This window comes from Colletes latitarsis, chromosome 14 (assembly GCF_051014445.1).
Source record: "Colletes latitarsis isolate SP2378_abdomen chromosome 14, iyColLati1, whole genome shotgun sequence".
Classification (NCBI taxonomy): Eukaryota; Metazoa; Arthropoda; class Insecta; order Hymenoptera; family Colletidae; genus Colletes; species Colletes latitarsis.
The window spans coordinates 21,272,070-21,290,453 of NC_135147.1; the positions used below are offsets into that span (position 1 = coordinate 21,272,070).

An 18,384-nucleotide genomic window follows, 5' to 3' on the forward strand; every position below is an offset into this window, starting at 1 on the left:
AATTTAGAAAATTGAAAAAATTAAATTATATCTGCTTGATTATATATAAACAATTTATTTCAACTGTCGTCGACTAATAGTCTATCACGAATAGTAACATTACCGTGCCTCTACGTGGATTTGCTATTCCGATTATGAGCAAAGCAGATCTGACAGACGTAGCCACGGACGTGACCCTATTAATCGTTTAAACAGTCCGCGATTAATCGGTAGTTTATTAGCAGATAATTAATTCGGACAGATCGCTCACATGATTAATAGTGTCACGTCTGGGTTGGGATCTGCTAGATAAGCCTCACAAGCCAGCTAGATTTGAGTCCAATAACAGATTCGGATTAAGCACAGTAATATTGCACTCTGTGCATAAAAGCACCATAATTTCTTAATTACTTAATCACTAAATCATTTACTTAAAAAGAAAATGAAATAGGTGCTTTTCCCAATCATATGTAAACAAAAAATTCCTCCGTGTTCATCTTGAACGAGTTGAAAGGTCCCCTTTGTACGCCGCGGAACCGCGAAACGTTTATCTCGAACGCGTTTATGCTCGTTTCAAGCAAAACCGAGGAACCGATATCCCATAAATCCAATCGAGTCGAAAGAAATTCGACCGGGAACGCGAAACGAGTGTGTCGAACTTTCTTCATAATTCAAACCGTGGCGGATGGTTCGAGGGCGTGTTTCACAATTAGTCGAAGCAGGCAAGCTTTAACGTCGTTTCAACCCCTCCGCCGATCCCCTGGTTCCGTCCTAGTTGCGCCACTTGCTTGCTCTTCCCAGCAGAAGCGAAGGTATCGCGTGCTTGGGAAAGTTTTCCTCCGGCCTGTGGCGTGTCTCGGCTGCTGCCCAATGAATGGGGAATCGTGTTAGCGTCAACCGCATGTATTTAATAAGCTTCCCCTCGACCGAGGTCGTCGCGTTGAGTCGCATCGACCTTCCTGACACCGTCACTCTGCGTCCTGTTCGCTCGAGTGCGTTACTTCCCTCCAAATCCTGCGCCTGCAACGTTATTATACCGCCACGGACACGTTCGAATTATTTTTTAACTTTTTATAATCCAGTTATATCCCACATCAGTTGTATGATCAATAGGAATTGGTGAAACTTCTTTGGGTGCGTTAGATCAAAGTAAATTTCAAAATAAACATAGAAGACAGCATAAATAATAATAGATGATATATTAATCTAATAGAGGATGAAATGCCCTTTAAAATGAGCGTTTGTACAAGTCGATAGCTCAATTAGTTCCGGAGATATGAGGCTTCAAAGTTTTTGTTTACTTTTCATTGAACGTCGCGAGGTCATTGACCGCACGTGATCGTAGTAAATAGTAAACATTACGTCACTCGGTCAGTGGGTCACTCGGTCGCGAGTCACGTGTGCGAGAAAGAGAAAGAGGTCCGACGCGTCAGACGGAGACAAAGATAGTAGAATTAAAAAAATTACATTCTACATAAATTACGATATCTCGAAAACGAAGAGTCCGATCGACAAAATTCAAAAACCATTTTGAAGGGGAAGCCTTGCCGCTTTCAACGATGGCTCAGTTATTGATAAAACACTAGTAGCTTCGAGACTGCATGCGCCTAAAGTTTTAGTATTTTTAATATCCTATTAATTTCAGAATAACAAACTCCTCAAGTAAAACTGAATTCTCTTCTTTCAACTTTGCTATATATTTTCTATTTACATCAGAAGCTAACCAGAATTTGACACGAAATTTTAAAAATGGTCGTTTAACCGGCCATAGTAGGTTTAATGTTAATATTTTAGAACGATGGATCGATGATTCGATTAATATATATGTTCTTTATTCATTTATTCTACTTATATTAATATTTACGAACATTCACGATAGTATCAACATGTTGTCCATTAGTCCAATTGAAAGTTCTTCGCGAATCGCTGAAGCACAAATATCTCCTGATGCGAGTAAATCATGCACTTTAATGTAAACAAAAAACTGTTTACAACTTCGTATATATTAAATTTTTGTTACATGTTTGTTACAATTTTTCTGCCCCAATTGGCGAGTTCTATCCACCCTAAAAGTTACAAACCCTTGCTTTACTACCCTTTGTGTATATTTTAATATTAATCGACTCAAAGCAGTGCAGAATTTTATCACACACATTATCCAAACGATATCGCATTTATTTATTGGTAATTTTTGTTTCTAGCAACCCCTACGTCTTCTACTTGTTTCGAACTGATTTTGCAATATGTTTAGAAACGCTGGCGTATCTTCCAAGTACAAATCTAGAGAAAATCTACAGATAAGAGAAGCGTATAGCTTACTGAATCATAAATTTCAAACTATTTTCAAAGCCGAACAGAACTCTATCGAAATGTTAGAAGGTTCGATACGACTATTCAAACAGTTCTGATTTTAGAAGCTAATCCAATTCTAAGTACAAGTTACAATTTCCTATTTTAAGTGTCATTACACTGTAATTGAGTAATATCCATAAAAGTGAATGTTTCACTTAATGTCTCTGCGAACGACTTGGCGTCATTAAACTGATATCGAAACGTACCATGACTCCATGCACGTCCCTTATGCCTCGAAAGTAAAATGGAACCTTTATCGCCCTAACGCTGAATTATCAGAACGCTCCACGATTCGTTCTCCCCCCTATTATTTATCATCTCCTCGACGCAAGATTTAATTTCGAATTTCAAATGAAATACAAACAGAGAAATCCGCTACAGTAAAAGTTCGACTGAAACCTTATATGCAGATTGTCTATAAAAAATTTCTGCCCCTCCGGCGAACGAATTTGCATTTCATCCGCGAGTTTCGAAATTATTGCCAGTAAAATCTGTTTCGCCTTTCGGATCGCGTTTACAATTTGTTTCGCCCCCTCCCCCCTGTTGCTGCATATTTTGTTCGTCGAACGGAATTATAACTTGGAAGTAGATTCATTTTTAACGAACATTTTCGAAGTTTCGGAAATTTCTCTTGTACCGAGAAGGGCACTCCGGATGAGGAAAGGAAATCTCTTCAAACTCGCCTTGTTATTCTTTATAAGTACGTAACGCTTCACGATTCCCTGAAAAATGTATATTTACTACGAGTCTTAAATTTCAAATAACAACGTTGTCGCAGTATGTTCCTGTTAAACCTGATTTTACCATACCGAGGCGCAAATATACTTGAAACTTTAAAGAACAACGTAAACATAACACTATCTACTTGTCTCCATTATTCCTACCCTCCTTTGCTCTAGAACCGTTTCATCAGTATTTTTATTCCTTTCTGGTCTCGTGTTGCGACCCTTCTTTTGTTACCTATGCTATCATTCGAACAAAGTATTCCACAAATGTTTGAATTATGACGAACTCGAATCTTATACAGGGTGTTCGGCCATACCTGGGAAAAATTTTAATGGGGGATTCTAGAGTCCAAAATAAGACGAAAATCAAGAATACCAATTTGTTGATTGAGGCTTCATTAAAAAGTTATTAACGTTTAAAGTTTCACCCGTACTGAATTTTTTTCTAGGAAATGGGTAGGATTTCAGAGGTAGGTCTACTCACCAAAAATGATTGTAATTGACCCCCGCAACCGAAAATAATTTTTTCAGAATTAATTAAAAATTTTTTTTTTCGTCGAAAAATTTAGGCACCTACCCCCTGTCGATTTTTCTTAAAAATTACTTTTTCATTTTTAATAATTTTATTTGACACCCTACAGAAAAGTTGTCTAATACTTTTCTGTAGGTACCTATGGGCTCTACATCAGAAAAAAGTTTCATTGAAATATATTCACAATTGTAGGAGTTATGGCTGTTTGAAAATTGGACCATTTTTATGGGGTTTTTCTTATTTTGCGGGGTCAAGGACCAACTTTTCGAATATTTTTGCGATTTGTACATATTCTCCATCAAAATACGCGTAGTTTGCTTTTTTAAACATTGAAATCGTCCAATCCGTTCAGAAGTTATGATGTTTTAAAGATACGCATGAAATTCCAGTGAAACATATCAACGCTGTGGTCAGACATGAAATTTTCGGTAATGAATTTTTTTCTCGAAACTGAGTAAGATTTCGGGGGTATGTCTAATGACCAAAAATGATTGTAATTGACCCCTGCAACCAAACATAATTTTTCCAAAACGATTTCAAATTTTTTTTTTCGTTGAAAAATTTCACACCTTCTCGAATTTTTTTCTCGAAACTGAGTAAGATTTCGGGGGTATGTCTAATGACCGAAAATGATTGTAATTGACCCCCGCAACCGAAAATAATTTTTCTAGAACGATTTGAAATTCTTGAATTTAATTGTTAATAACTTTTTAACGAAGCCTCCATCGACAAATTGGTATTCTTGATGATCGTCTTATTTTGGCCTCTAGAATCTCCCATTAAAATTTTTCCCAGGGGTGGTCGAACATCCTGTATAATACAATAATATATGTTTAATTCATAATAAAATTATTGAAATTCAAATTCTGATGCAAGTTTGTATGTTAAAAATAGTGGAGAGAGTACGAGTGGCAGGAGTTCAATGAAATCTGCTGTAAGCTTCGTTCGAATTGTTCTGCTTTCAGAAACTGATGTACGCTAAGTACAGGTTCTAATTTCTCTGTCCAAGATGCTCTTGCTTTTGCCTGGGAGCTCGAGAACTTCGTATCCCCCAAGTTCTAATTACAATTCTGAAGTTCCCCTGGCCGTAATCGAGTTAATTGAAAATACGTACGGAAAAAATGCAGACAACTTTCTTAATCTCAAGATTAATATGCAGGCTCGAATCGTAAATTCGATCGGCGAAGCGCTTATTTCGAGTAAATATTTGCCCCGTTATTGAACATATCGATCCCTCTATGGGAAGCGAAATCGAATTCTCAATTATATTTTTAATCTACGAATGAGTTTAGAATTATTTGTCGCGAACAGCTCCTGTTCCCAGGGCAAAGATATTCCCTGCGAACAGAGGCGCGCGAATATCGTTTACAGACGATCCACGGGTAAAGAATGGATCCACAAAGGAATAAAATTATCTAGTAAAGATCAAAAGAACGTTTGCTCGGCGCGGTGCTCGGTCGATGCAAACTACGTTTGTTTAACAGTATTGCTGTCGTTTTCTTCGGTCGTTCGTTGCATCGTTTCCAGGGCGATTCATTCGCCCCGTCGCGAAACGCGCAAAAACGAACGAGCATAAAGCTAGGAGAGCGGAAAGAGGATTCTGAGGATTTTACCCTTGGACGCGGCTAATGATACCTCCACGCGTGCGTCCTCGCTTTGAACGACTGGGGAAAAAAGCGAGCGCGGACGTGTAGGTAAGCGTCTACGCGCCTCTCAGACACGAGATGAGAATTGTGGAAGTGATCTTCTGCTGGATAGCCGGGGCTTTCCATCCGTGAAAGTGTCGTTTTTTGCGAAGCAACGAACGCTACAATAGCGAACAGCTTGGTGATCCTTTTGATACGCGTGCACGGCTTTCGCGGGGATTGAAACGACGAGCTATGGGGGGGAGGGTCGAAAGTGAGCAACGTTACGCTGTCAAGTGGGAAAGTTTAAACAGAGAGCCGTATTCTAAAACGCTCCTCGTGATTTCTGATCGTTCCTCGCGGAACAGTTACGCGAATGTTAACAGACGCGTTAATGGATATTATTTTGGTGTGATAATGCTCCTTTTAACGCTAGAACTGGTCAAAGTTGTTGGAGATGGTACGGGAATAATTAATTAAACACACGTCTTACTGTGAGGAATAAAATATTTAATGCGATGGTAATAGTTTAGATCGAATAGATAGTTTCGATGTTTTCAAATTATTTTCTGGCATTCACCCTTGCAGAGAGATTCACAATTCACTTTCAATGGAATCGATAATTCATGCTGACACGCAAAAATGATCCATTCGTAATTTCTAATAAAAATTGTTACAGATTTACTGCGATCTTCTATAGGAGAACGAATGACATTTATTTCCATTGCATTGAACATTTCTTCAAGTATCTATTATCTTAATTTTTTGGTATATAAACTATTATTGTTATAGTTAATTGTAGATAGTCCATTTGTAGTTTGTAATAAAAATTATTACAAATTTATTCGACAGAATTTTTGCAAATTTATTGCGATCTTCTATAGGAGAATGAATGACACATTTATTTCCATTGCATTAAACATTTCTTCAAGTATCTATCATCTTAATTTTTTGGTATATAAACTATTATTGTTATAGTTAATTGTAGATAGTCCATTTGTAGTTTGTAATAAAAATTATTACAAATTTATTCGACAGAATTTTTGCAAATTGATTGCAATCTTCTATAGGAGAACGAATGACATTTATTTCCATTGCATTGAACATTTCTTCAAGTATCTATTATCTTAATTTTCTTGGTACTAATAAACTATAATTGTTATAGTTAATTGTAGATAGTCCATTTGTAGTTTGTGATAAAAATTATTACAAATTTATTCGACAGAATTTTTGCAAATTGATTGCAATCTTCTATAGGAGAACGAATGACATTTATTTCAATTGCATTGAACATTTTTTCAAGTATCTATCATTTACTGCTAATAAACTATAATTGTCGATGCTTCTAGCGTTAAATACTGAAACACGAAGCTTCAAAAATAACCTGAGCCCTCTAATCCCTTAAAATTCAAAAAATTCTTGAAATTACCACAATTGTAACGCGGAAGTGTCAAGTAATTTTTTACTGATTCGAATTATGTGGAGTACAATTTAATACCGCCATTTTAACAAGTAATCAATCCACACCACGCATTTAATTTGTGATGCTAGCTACGTGGTTTAGATCTCGAGTGTTGCGATCGAAGGATCTCTCTTAATAAAATTATCAGCCACGAAAGTGGCTCCGAGAATCGTCGCGACTGTTACGCCGCATCCCCCGCCCACGCGGATTGGCGGATGATTTGCGGTGGTAATGAACATTTCAATCGGCGAGTCGGTGCATTCAACCCCCGGAGTGGCGCGATTTGGCGCGACTCCAAAGCCATTAAAGCTCGTCTTATGGCCTTTTTGCCTGGCCTTGCCTCGGTGCACTTTTGTTTGGTCGCATGATAACAATGGGACGATGGAAAATAATGAGAGAGGTCTCGCCCGGCGTGCACTCGCTGCGGACGCGAGATCAGACGTCTCGAGACTGAATTAAAAACCTTGAGTGTATTAGAAAGAGAGGAGGGGGGAGGAAAAAAAAAATGGGAAAAGCGAGCGCGTCCCGCTCGTTGCTTTTAATTAAGTCGAAGTTAAAGCCGACGCATCTTCGCCGTGGCTTTATTAATTTTCGACAGAGTCGCGGGAACGTTCCTATTTGGACGCGGGTGACGAACCTTCGAAAAGGAATCTCTCTGCTACGCGAAGTTCGTTAAATTATCACTAGTTCGTTGTCTAAATGGTAGTGGCCTTTTGCAGGAGGCAACTTGTTCTCTTCAAGATTTTCATTTGTTGTACGTGAATAAAATTTGCCCAGCTCTGATAGTAATATTACCGAATTCGTTAGACGTATTCTATTTTGCAAATGTATATTGTGGAATTGATTTTTAAAGTTTCTTAATGCCAAATAGTTCAACCATCTATCATTTAGTTTGAGTACTAATTGATTTATGAGTATGTAAATAATTGAAGAGTATTTCTTTTTCTGAAAATAAAATGAAATTCAAGCAATAATTGAGTTACAATGACGGTTTTAAAAACTGCAAAAGAGTGGAAATTCGTTGTATCTGTTACTGAACACTCGCAACACAGTGTATCTATCTTCACAGTATTATGGTGCACCGCTGCACGGTGGTTAACCCCTAACTGCAGTCGTGCAAGTTTTGGTGTGTAACCACACTCGTGCGGTTCCAAGAATCGCTCTAAAAAAGAGCTGTAAAGCGAAGAAAATAATTTAACTGTTTTTTAAAACTATATTATATACCTTCCTAATTAAACCACTGAAACTGTACTATAAATATTAGCCTTTTCTGTATTTTTATTTTGAAGACCTTTTATTAGCAAAGAACACCACGTTCACACTGTCAAAATATTAAATTGAATAAAAATAATATTGTTCTGGTTAATCGAAGAAGAATTCTGCAATCAATATTATCTTTATAGTTCTAAACTATTGAAACTCAACTACAGATATTGGTATTTTCTATATTTTTATTTTGAAGACTTCTTATTAGCAAAGAAGAATATTAAACTGAATAAAAATAATATTGTTCTGGTTAATCGAAGAAGAATTCTGCAATCAATCTTTAGTTCTTATTAGTACAATAAACCAGTGGAATTACTAAACATTTTAAATTTTGTTTGTTACAGATAAAGCGTCTTCCGAGGCATCTTTCAGAGGGACGGAGTACCTCACGATAGATTTGAGCAAGGGTACTCCAATCCTGAGCACTCAGGAATCCGTAATGTTGCAATTCAAAACGAGACAGCCGAATGGACTTCTCTTTTACTCCGGTAAGTTTACGAATAAGTTCGTAATCGAACGATACGTATATACTTGTACGCATTAGAATCAAGTCGAATTCCAAAAGCATTTTCATACGCAAAACATTTCCATTAACAGCTCCCATCTCGCTACATAACTTGAGATTACGATGTTAATTGGGTCGAGTGCCAATTTTTAATAATATTTTTTACACAGAGTGTATCTAGTGACTAGACTATAACTGGTATTTGAAACGAAGTTAGGCAAACGTGTTACGATAACAATTTTTTTCACAGATGCACCGCTGCAGTTGTAAAGTGCATACTATTGTCAGTCTTTGAATTTAACTATATTCTCTAATATGATTTTCTAATCTACGAAAAATATAAAATCTGATGGTATATAATATTCATAGTACCTCGAGTCAAAGGACATACATATGTACGAGTACAGTTAAGTGCACTATAAAACAGTGCCGTATAATTTTATCTGCATGCACGTATCGTATTTCACATAATTACCCGGTTCCAAAGACGTTAAAATAAGCAGACTACTGCGATTTATAAGAAACTTTGTAATTGGTATGATAATTACGAGTTGCCAAGTTAAGGAAAACAGGAGTTACAAATCGCTTCGTTCTCGAATATAATAAACGCAATTCTGATAAATCTCCTAAATTATACCACTGTATTTAAGGTCACACGAAACTGAATTAATAATAAATCGTAATAAAATATGCACAAATATAAATAGAGGGGATTAAATTTCGACAACCCCCTCGCGAGATAATGTTCCAATAATTTATCGAATTTCGGTTTCTATTCTGTTAATACGGTCGAAGGGTAAAGTGGAACGTTCGATTTTATCTGTTCGGTTAAAAATAAATTCGTGCACGCAGACTGCGTGGGTATCGATCGAAACGAGGGGTCGTGAAAGTAAATTTTTCGCGGGCGAAAAATAAAACCTGTACTATAATGTGGTCGTCTAAATTTCCGCCGGCGCGCTGCATCCATGAATTTTGTTCGCTGCACGCCGAAACCTTCTGCGGCTTTCGTATAAATTAAATATACATAGGGCTGCCGAAATATTCGCGTCGGTCGCAATGCAGTCGCTGCTTCTTACAGCCACTCGGTCCTCTGTGCGACCAAAGGCACGGGTTAAAAAGTGAGCGTGCCCCGGTATTTCGTAAATTGCTTTAAAACTGCAGATGGCCTGTCTGCTCGGGGATTCGTCGAATCATACCTCAAAAGGCAAAGTTTAATTTTAAAGCAGCTACAACTAACGTCTCGTTCCACGATAAATTAAACATTTATCAAATTTCTTGCATTCTTTATATTCGTTCCCTACTGATTACGCGAACTGTCACGAGCTCGAGATTTCAATGTCAACGATAGTTTTATTAATAAAATTATTTGTTTCTGCGATGTTATAATTGGTAGGAAAATAGGAGGCTTGCTAACGTTTGAAACACATAAGTGTAATCTTATATTCTCGTGATGTTTCGACGAATAAAAGAGCAAAATAATTTTTGTTTTAAAGCGTAGTATCAATTACGAGAATAAATTTTAATATTTTTTGTGAATTAAGTCGTATGACTGCAAATGTTACCGCAGCAAAAAATATTCATTTATTAAATAGTAAAGGATATAATTTTGACGAATTGTTATAATTGATACGAAAATAAGAGATTTACAAATGTTTAAAATACATAAGTGTAATCTTATATTCTCGTAATGTTTCGACGAGTAAGCAAAATAATTTTTCTCCAAAGCGTACTATCAATCACGAAAATAAATTTTATTATTTATTGTGAATTAAGTCAACTGCAAATGTTAACACAGCCAAAAATATTTCTTTGCTGAATAGTAAAGGATATAATTACGGAAAGAAAAGGAACACCTGAGCATTCTGTTCGGTTATGTAATCGATACTGCGCAAGGAATTCCGTTTAATATAGGGGTATTGTTTAAGAGGGGCCATTGTCTGCTCGTGTCCCTTCGAAAGGTAGGAACTTGTGATTTACTCCCTCGAAATCAAACTCCCCAGAAGAGTAGAAACTCTCGGAGTGGTTAAATCCTTGAAGGACTATGGCTTTGTTCCCTCGCAGGAGCTAATCGTTAATGGCGACCTTATGTTTATTTGATTCATTGCCACCGTAAAATTAAAGGGGAACTTCCGCGGAATAACGAGAATAACGAGACGCGAATAGAAGTTCTGTCAGCTATTAAGAATGATAATAACGGGGACGTCGCATCGCCATTGAATTCGAAGCTCGTTATTCCGAAGATTGAACGTTTCCGTAACTAGAGACCTGTTGGTGATTCAAAATAAACCACGTAATGCTCGATCTTCAATCTAAAATGTCTATTTAAAGAACTCCGTGCCCGGTAAATGTAATTTTCGGATAAAGTTCACCTTCGAAATGTGAAAAGCCACTTGTTGGATGATGAAATCCCATGGCAAGGTCGGAACAATCACTATCGTTAGCAGCTCTGATATTTCTATAGAGAATCGTGATCAGTATCGATGCCTTTTATGACCGTAGTACAGAGGATAGGGATTTAATCGCAACATCAATGATTCACCGACAGCCAGGTGTCTCTAGCAGCGTCGCGAATACCGCGCCAGCTAATATCCTAGCTTTACGAAACCAATAATTAGCGCCAGAGACTAGCTATCCGTGGTTTCTTATTGATGTCAATCCCAAAGGAATCCCTCGCGATAACGTATCGCCGTCTCTGTCGCTGGAATTTCGTTCGACAGAGCGGATTCGAATCGACGGATATAATATCTCGAGTGTAATCTCCCGGCGACGCTCATTACCGGGGCCGGAGCCGACAAATAGAAGGAAATAAACGCGTTCTGGCGACTGTTTGAGGCACGGAAAAATCGAGCTAACGGTAATTGAGATCACGATCCGGCGCGGCATGTACGCTGACATTTTTATACGAGTTACTGTTGCAGAAGGGTCTCCGATTATTGGAAATAACGTTGGACTGTACAGCCATCTACGATCGAGCAATAAACTCAAACGTTCAGAATGAGTTTCGATTTTTTACAAAGGTTAAAAACCTTGGAAAGATGCGAAAAAGGCTAGTCGATTATTTTTTTATAAATATAGAATAGATGTATGGTCGATCGAGTACTTGTGAGAGAGTGTAGCCCTCTGCTGGCGAGTATGCCAACTGTCGTTATAAACATTACGTCACTCGATGCAGCTATATTCGGTTACTAGCTACAAACATTTGTAAATGTCAAAAGTTAAATTTATAGACAGCGTGTGATAGGTGCAACGATTTGTACGTATCAAAACTTAAATTGACGTGTGTAGACGCGAACATTCGAATGTATAAATATGTAGATTGACGGATACTGATGTTCAGTCGCGACCAAAAGCAATTTCGGATAAATGTAGACGGTATAAAAGAAAAGTATATATATAGATCAAGCAATAGTTTTTTATTACAAATCGGTTTATATATTTGGGCCCTACTTGCAAATATTTTGTGTGCAATTTGTATCATATCGAAATACAAACACGCTGCAATGAATATTTATATTTCTTTTTCGCAGTTTTCCAGATATTTTTTTTGCACGTATTTAACAATTAAACGCTTTAAAATAACAATGTATGCTTTGTGGTAACGCGTCACGTTTGACACACGTTTTAAATTAACCGCCATCGCAACCGCCATATTGTTTGACATTGATCCCTCTAGCGGCTGGTCGAGACACTACCGCGTAATCGTCGCGAAAAATTCAGTGAGAAATGTGATCATTCGAGACAGATTTCCTTCACGCACCGTGGTTTTGCTGTATTAAAATTTTAATTGACAAACTTACGTTCAATTACTCGCATGACTCGCTGTAAAATGTTGCTGTTGATAGATAGTCTCTGTGGTGTTAGCGTAGTGTGGTCCAATGCATTGGACAATGACGAATTCCCCTGAATATAATTCAGGTTTGTTTTATTTTATTTATATTTTTCTAATATTTTTTTTATATTGAAATTACAAACTATTATTCTAATTATTTTGTTACGCATTTCTAAACCTACGAGTGGATTACACAGAGAAAAAATATTAAAATTGTAAAAGCAGTGTAAATATCCTGCGAGAGTCCATTGGCTGTGCTCTATATTTTCCAATTTAAATTATTTCTCGAGATGTACTAATTTTTACTGTAAAGTGCAACAGTTCGTGTATTATCGAATATTTCTACATAGAAATGGACGTTTCCATAAAAAATTTTATGGTGGTTCGTAAATAACTATCACATTTCTTTAAACAAAATCAGAATGATAATATATCGAAATAAATTCTAAAATAAGGGGGTTGCAATTATATGAATAATTGATATTAATGTTTATATATAACAAAAAGTATTCTTCGTTGACCAATTAAGTTCACATATTATGTTAACATTTTTTTGTCAGATTATCGAAACAATCTACAAGATTGTGGCGACCGTTACGACGAACACTTTGTATACCATTGATCAATATTAGTCATTAAGGTCATGACAAGGCAGGATTAGAAGTCTTTGAAAGTAAAAAAAAGACTAATTATACGTTTTATAGTCGATTTTTATCTTCTCCGTAAAATGTTTCTAACACCTTCGACCTAGTAATTCTCGTACTAATAAACTAAACTGGTAACACGATCACGAGTCATGTAATTTCTTCTAACACAAACTTTATCTAGCAAAAGAAATTAATCGTTTCAACGCTGTATCTATTCATCATTTATGAAACAATATTATCCAACAGTATTAGTTTTAAATAAGTGGTTGTATGAAACTATTTATAGTTACTATTAGTTAATATCAAAGAACCAATTCGTCTCTTCTAATTCGTAACTCGCAGAAGAGTAAATAACACGAAAATGGTTTTATCTACTTTTCCTAAAAAAGTGTGGTATTCAAATATTTTTACGAGAACAATGCATAACACCCCTATTCATATATGTCGCCACGGACGGTTGGGATTGACGACCTTCCGAGCAGTGCTTCCCAACTTTTCCAAAAACACGAGCAAAATAATTTAGCGATCCATCGTGCAATTCTACGAATGTTTATTAAAATAAAAATACGATATACGAACTAACATTCTTTACAATTTTTTGAACTTGATCATTTCTGTACTAGAAAAAGCGTTAATTTATTTTTCGCGACGAGCGATACATATATATTTGGTAAAAGAAACGAACGAAGCGCGTCGTATTCGAAATTTCAAAATGAACGGTCAAGATCAAGATCAACTCGTTAATTAAAATCGCTGAACAGAGTTCGCTCAGGCGGTTCTAATTGTACATCGAAGTTCTTACCTACATTCGACGGAATCGTGCTCATCCAACGGCTCGTTGGTTCTCGAACAAACAGCTGCCCCCGAGCGCACGAACGAACCCTAAAAATTCCGTTCGAAACAATTTCGACGCAGGCATATTTAACGTACGCTGAACAATGCGCGGGAGTAGCCGCGACGGGGTCACGAGCCGAAACTGACGAAACTGCCGGAAACGTAACAGCCGGATGAGAAATGCAAGTAGAGCAGTGAAAAAATGGAGGCAGGCCGTAGAAACCGAGGTGGTAGGTCGGTTGGAACTTCGGGCGAGCGTGCACGCGGCGGGAAAGGACGTGTTGTTCATTACGCAAAGAATTTATACGACCTGATGGAATGGTTCGTTAACACAAGTTGTTGCGTTGCACGTGGGAAATACGATGGAAGTTGATTCAGAATGTGAGAATGAGAAATATTAGTTGAATTATCGATATCTTATCGATACCACACACGACTTATACGAATAGACCTTTCACCCAATGTAATTTTTTGGCCCCTTTTTCTGGGGTCTCGAGACCCCATTATCATAACGTTATCAATGGGTTTAGAAAGAAGAGGAAGTGAGATGGAAAATGAAATAATACAAATTTTGTTATTTTTTTACGAAATAAAAGCAGTACGGTCTACAATTGAGCATCAATCGATTAATTTGTTTGATATTCTACGGGAATGTTTAATACTCTTTTGTAGCTATCCATGAGCTCTACTTCCAGTCTAAATTTCATTAAAATATATTAACTATTGTAGGAGTTGTGGTCGTTTGCAAATTGGACACCATATTTTCAGTTTTGAATTTTTTCCTCGAAAGTGCGTAGGATTTCGAGGTTATGTCTCTTGACCAAACATGATTGTAATTGCTCCCTGCAACCGAAAATAATTTTTCCAGGACGATTTGAAAATTTTCTTTTTCACCGATAAAAGCACCCTGTCGATTTTTCTTAAAAATTCGTTTTCCATTTTTAGTAATTTTGTTTGACGCCCGATAGAAAAGTTGTCTAATACTTTTTTGTAGCTATCCATGAGCTCTACTTCCAGACAAAATTTCATTAAAATATATTAACTATTGTAGAAGTTATAGTCGTTTAAAAATTGTGCCACTTTTATGGAGTTTTTCTCACTTTACGGGGTCAAGGAACAACTTTTTCAATATTGTTAGAATTTCTACGTATTCTTGATTAAAATACGCGTTGTTTGCCTTTTTGAACATTAAAATCGTCCAATCCGTTCAGAAGTTATGACGTTTTAAACATTCGCATGAAATTTCAGTGAAACATATCAACGGTATGGTCAAACATTATATTTTCGGTAATGAATTTTTTTTTCGAAAGTGCGTAGGATTTCGAGGGTATGTCTATTCACCAAAAATGATTATAATTAACCCCCGCAAATAAAAATAATTTTTTTAGAACGATTTGAAATTTTTTATTTTCGTCGTATTTAGGCACCTATCTCCTGTTGATTTTTCCTAAAAATTCGTTTTCCATTTTTAATAATTTTGTTTAACGCCCCATAGAAAAGTTGTCTAATACTTTTTTGTAGCTATCCATAAGCTCTACTTCCAGACAAAATTTCATTAAAATATATTAACTATTGTAGAAGTTATAATCGTTTGAAAATTGGACTACGATCGATTCAGGAGGTTGTAACGTATTAATTACGAATCATATGAAATTTATTTCCCAACAAACATGTTGTATATTTATGTTTAATTCATGTTCGACTCTTGGAAAGAATTTGGCCACTTTTTGAGAATATCGTGAGTACGTTTCGTTCTTCGACGAAGAATACACTGTGCAGAGTGTGTCTTTCATAGAGAATCTCTGTACGAATTCGTACCCTGTTTGTTGAGCAAGGCGATTAGTATAATTTTGATTTTGAATTGTTGCAAACGAAACTTCGAATCCACTGCATGCTGCGAAGTTTCGTCTCACGATCCATGAGCCATCACCAGTGACAATGCAGAAAATTTGCATTCTCTTTGCATACAAGTACAAAGGAAATTTGCACGAGATGCAACTCTTCTCTGCTTTTGTTCGAAGGAGTAATGCCGGAAGAACTTTGCACGGATATTATCCTTCCCCAATTCTCTATATAAAATTTATCGAATTCTCTCATTACTCACATTTTCTTAAACATTTATTAAATTAAACTAACGAGGGGTAAGGTAACAGAGAGTTTTCAATATTATATAAATTTTCGAAATTTTAGCGTATCGTTTGATTATCGCTCTTTCCTCGCGTTGGCGAACATTTTGCGTGGGTGGTGGTTTAACAATGGTGACGTCAATGGCGACGTCAAACGCGCACGTAGGAAGTTTCTTGCGCCCAAAGAACCCACCTATCGCTTTCCAAACGATAATAACGAACTATAAATCATCATCCTCGAAACTATTTCTTATTCCAATTGTGACTCAACAAACGAAGGTTATCAAGTGCTCAATATTTTCTGAAACAACCTAGCAATTTATAGTCTATCGTTCTATCTATGTTTCGCGTAACTTTAAACAGTTCTCTGTTCATTTTAATACAGTAACTTCATTAATTTCGCCACCACGAGTCGCAGTATTAATTATATGATGAATCAGTTCTAAATTGACGCGAAATGAAAGGATTTGAAGGAAATGTCAACAACATTGCCTGACCTACTCTCGCGTGTAGATATATACTCGGAATATCAATTTATCGGATCTCCAAGTAAGTAAACTGCTATTTCTATGCCGTTCCTCGGTATATTATATTCAATGTGCAAACACTACGTCGAATAAAAATGTCTCGAAGACAAATGATTCGCGGGTTCATTAGGGTTCCTTTTCTAGGTCACAGAAGTAGAATATCGTAGTATTTCTGACACGCTTTAGACTCACTATGTACACCACTAACACGTAAAATAGATTTCAATGCAAAATGGGTGATTATCAAAGTACACTGAAATAAATTTCTCAGATACAAAGAGTAACAAGAAAAATAATTTTACACGTAAGCTTTCGTCCTTGTTTTCTTCCCCTTGACACTCTGAACACCTAAGCCATCGTTCCATGGACTCAGGGAACGAATGGTAAAGACACTCAGCGTCATCGATTACTTTCTTCGAAGAATCTTTGGCCCTCTCCTGACGTATGGCTTTCTTTTGTTCCGTTCTGCTTCGCTCGAGGTCCAACTTTCTTCCGCAAAAAGCAGCGCGTTTTTGCGTGTGAACTATCAAGTTGATCCTGTTTGCACTCTTGATGGCCCCTTGGATTCTTTCTAAGTTTACCAAGAGCATTTTAAATGTACCAATTTAAAAATATTATTTCTATGAAGCAACGTGTTCTTGAAGCATCTATTTTTGGGAGGCAAAGGTCTCGTTTGCCTGATCATCCACGGTGTTCACCGATATGTTTGAAAGTTATCTTTCGCACGTGCTACGGGATTCGGCGGAACAAAAATCCGCGACGCGGAACTCGTACCGACAGGGTGGCCACGCGAACCGTGCAAAAATGTGCATAATTTAAGCGAGGTGACCATAGGTATAGCTTATCTGGAGAACAAATGAGCGACCAGGGGCCAGTACTGCGGAGCTAGCAGAGATGCAATGTGGCAAAGTAGAACGTGCGATGTGTGTGCGTGTTTGTGTGTTACAGCATTGCGGAACCGACGCGTGTATAGGTTTTCAGTTCACGGTGCTCTGCAGCCTCTTCCTTCTCCCTTTTGCCCCTAACTTTACCTGCGATGCGGCTGCACTAGATATTTCCGTTCCTTTCTCGCGATACGTATCGTCCAATCCTGTTATTTGATGCTAGAATTATTAACGACTAGTTTTTGCTTCCCAATATTGGCTGGTTCGCTACTATACAGGGTGTTCGGCCACCTCTGGGAAAAATTCGAATGGGAGATTCTAGACACCAAAATAGGACGAAAATCAAGAATACCAATTTGTTGATGGAGGCTTCGTTAAGAAGTAATTAAAAAATTTCAAATCATTCTGAAAAAATTATTCCAAATTCCAACGCACTTTTGAGAAAAAAATTTGAATAGGTACACAAATTTTTCGGGGGAATAAAAAAAATTTCAAATCATTCTAAAAAAATTATGTTTGGTTGCAGGGGTCAATTACAATCATTTTTGGTCATTAGACATACCCTCGGAATCCTACGCATTTTCGAGAAAAAAATTCTTTACCGAAAATTCATGTCTGACCATAGCGTCGATATGTTTCACTGAATTTTCCTGCGAATCTTTAAAACGTCATAACTTCTGAACGGATTGGACGATTTTAACATTTAAAAAAGCAAACTACGCGTATTTTGGTGGAGAATATGTACAAATCGCAAAAATATTCGAAAAGTTCTTCCTTGACCCCGTAAAATGAGAAAACCCCCATAAAACTGGTCCAATTTTCAAACTGCCATAACTCCTACAATAGTGAACGTATCTCATTGAAATTTAGCATGGAAGTAGAGCTCATGGATGCCTACAAAAAAGTACTAGACAACTTTTCCGTACAGCGTCAACCAAATTAGTTACACATGAAAAACTAATTTTTAAGAAAAATCGACAGGGGGTAGGTGCCTAAATTTTTCGACGAAACAAAATATTTCAAATCGTTCTGAAAAAATTATTTTTGGCTGCAAGGGTTAATTACAACCATTTTTGGTCAAGAGATATACC

At 36.9% G+C, this 18,384-nt stretch overlaps 1 protein-coding gene across 2 annotated transcripts in view; it reads left to right on the forward strand.

Moving 5' to 3' along the window:
• The window catches only part of Nrx-1 (neurexin 1), a 503,500-nt gene that overhangs the window by 214,563 nt on the left and 270,553 nt on the right, over positions 1–18,384 (forward strand). For both annotated transcript variants that reach the window (XM_076781599.1, XM_076781600.1), the window contains one exon: positions 8,286–8,429. In XM_076781599.1, coding sequence (XP_076637714.1) covers positions 8,286–8,429 — 144 coding nt within the window. The remainder of the gene's footprint in view (positions 1–8,285; positions 8,430–18,384) is intronic.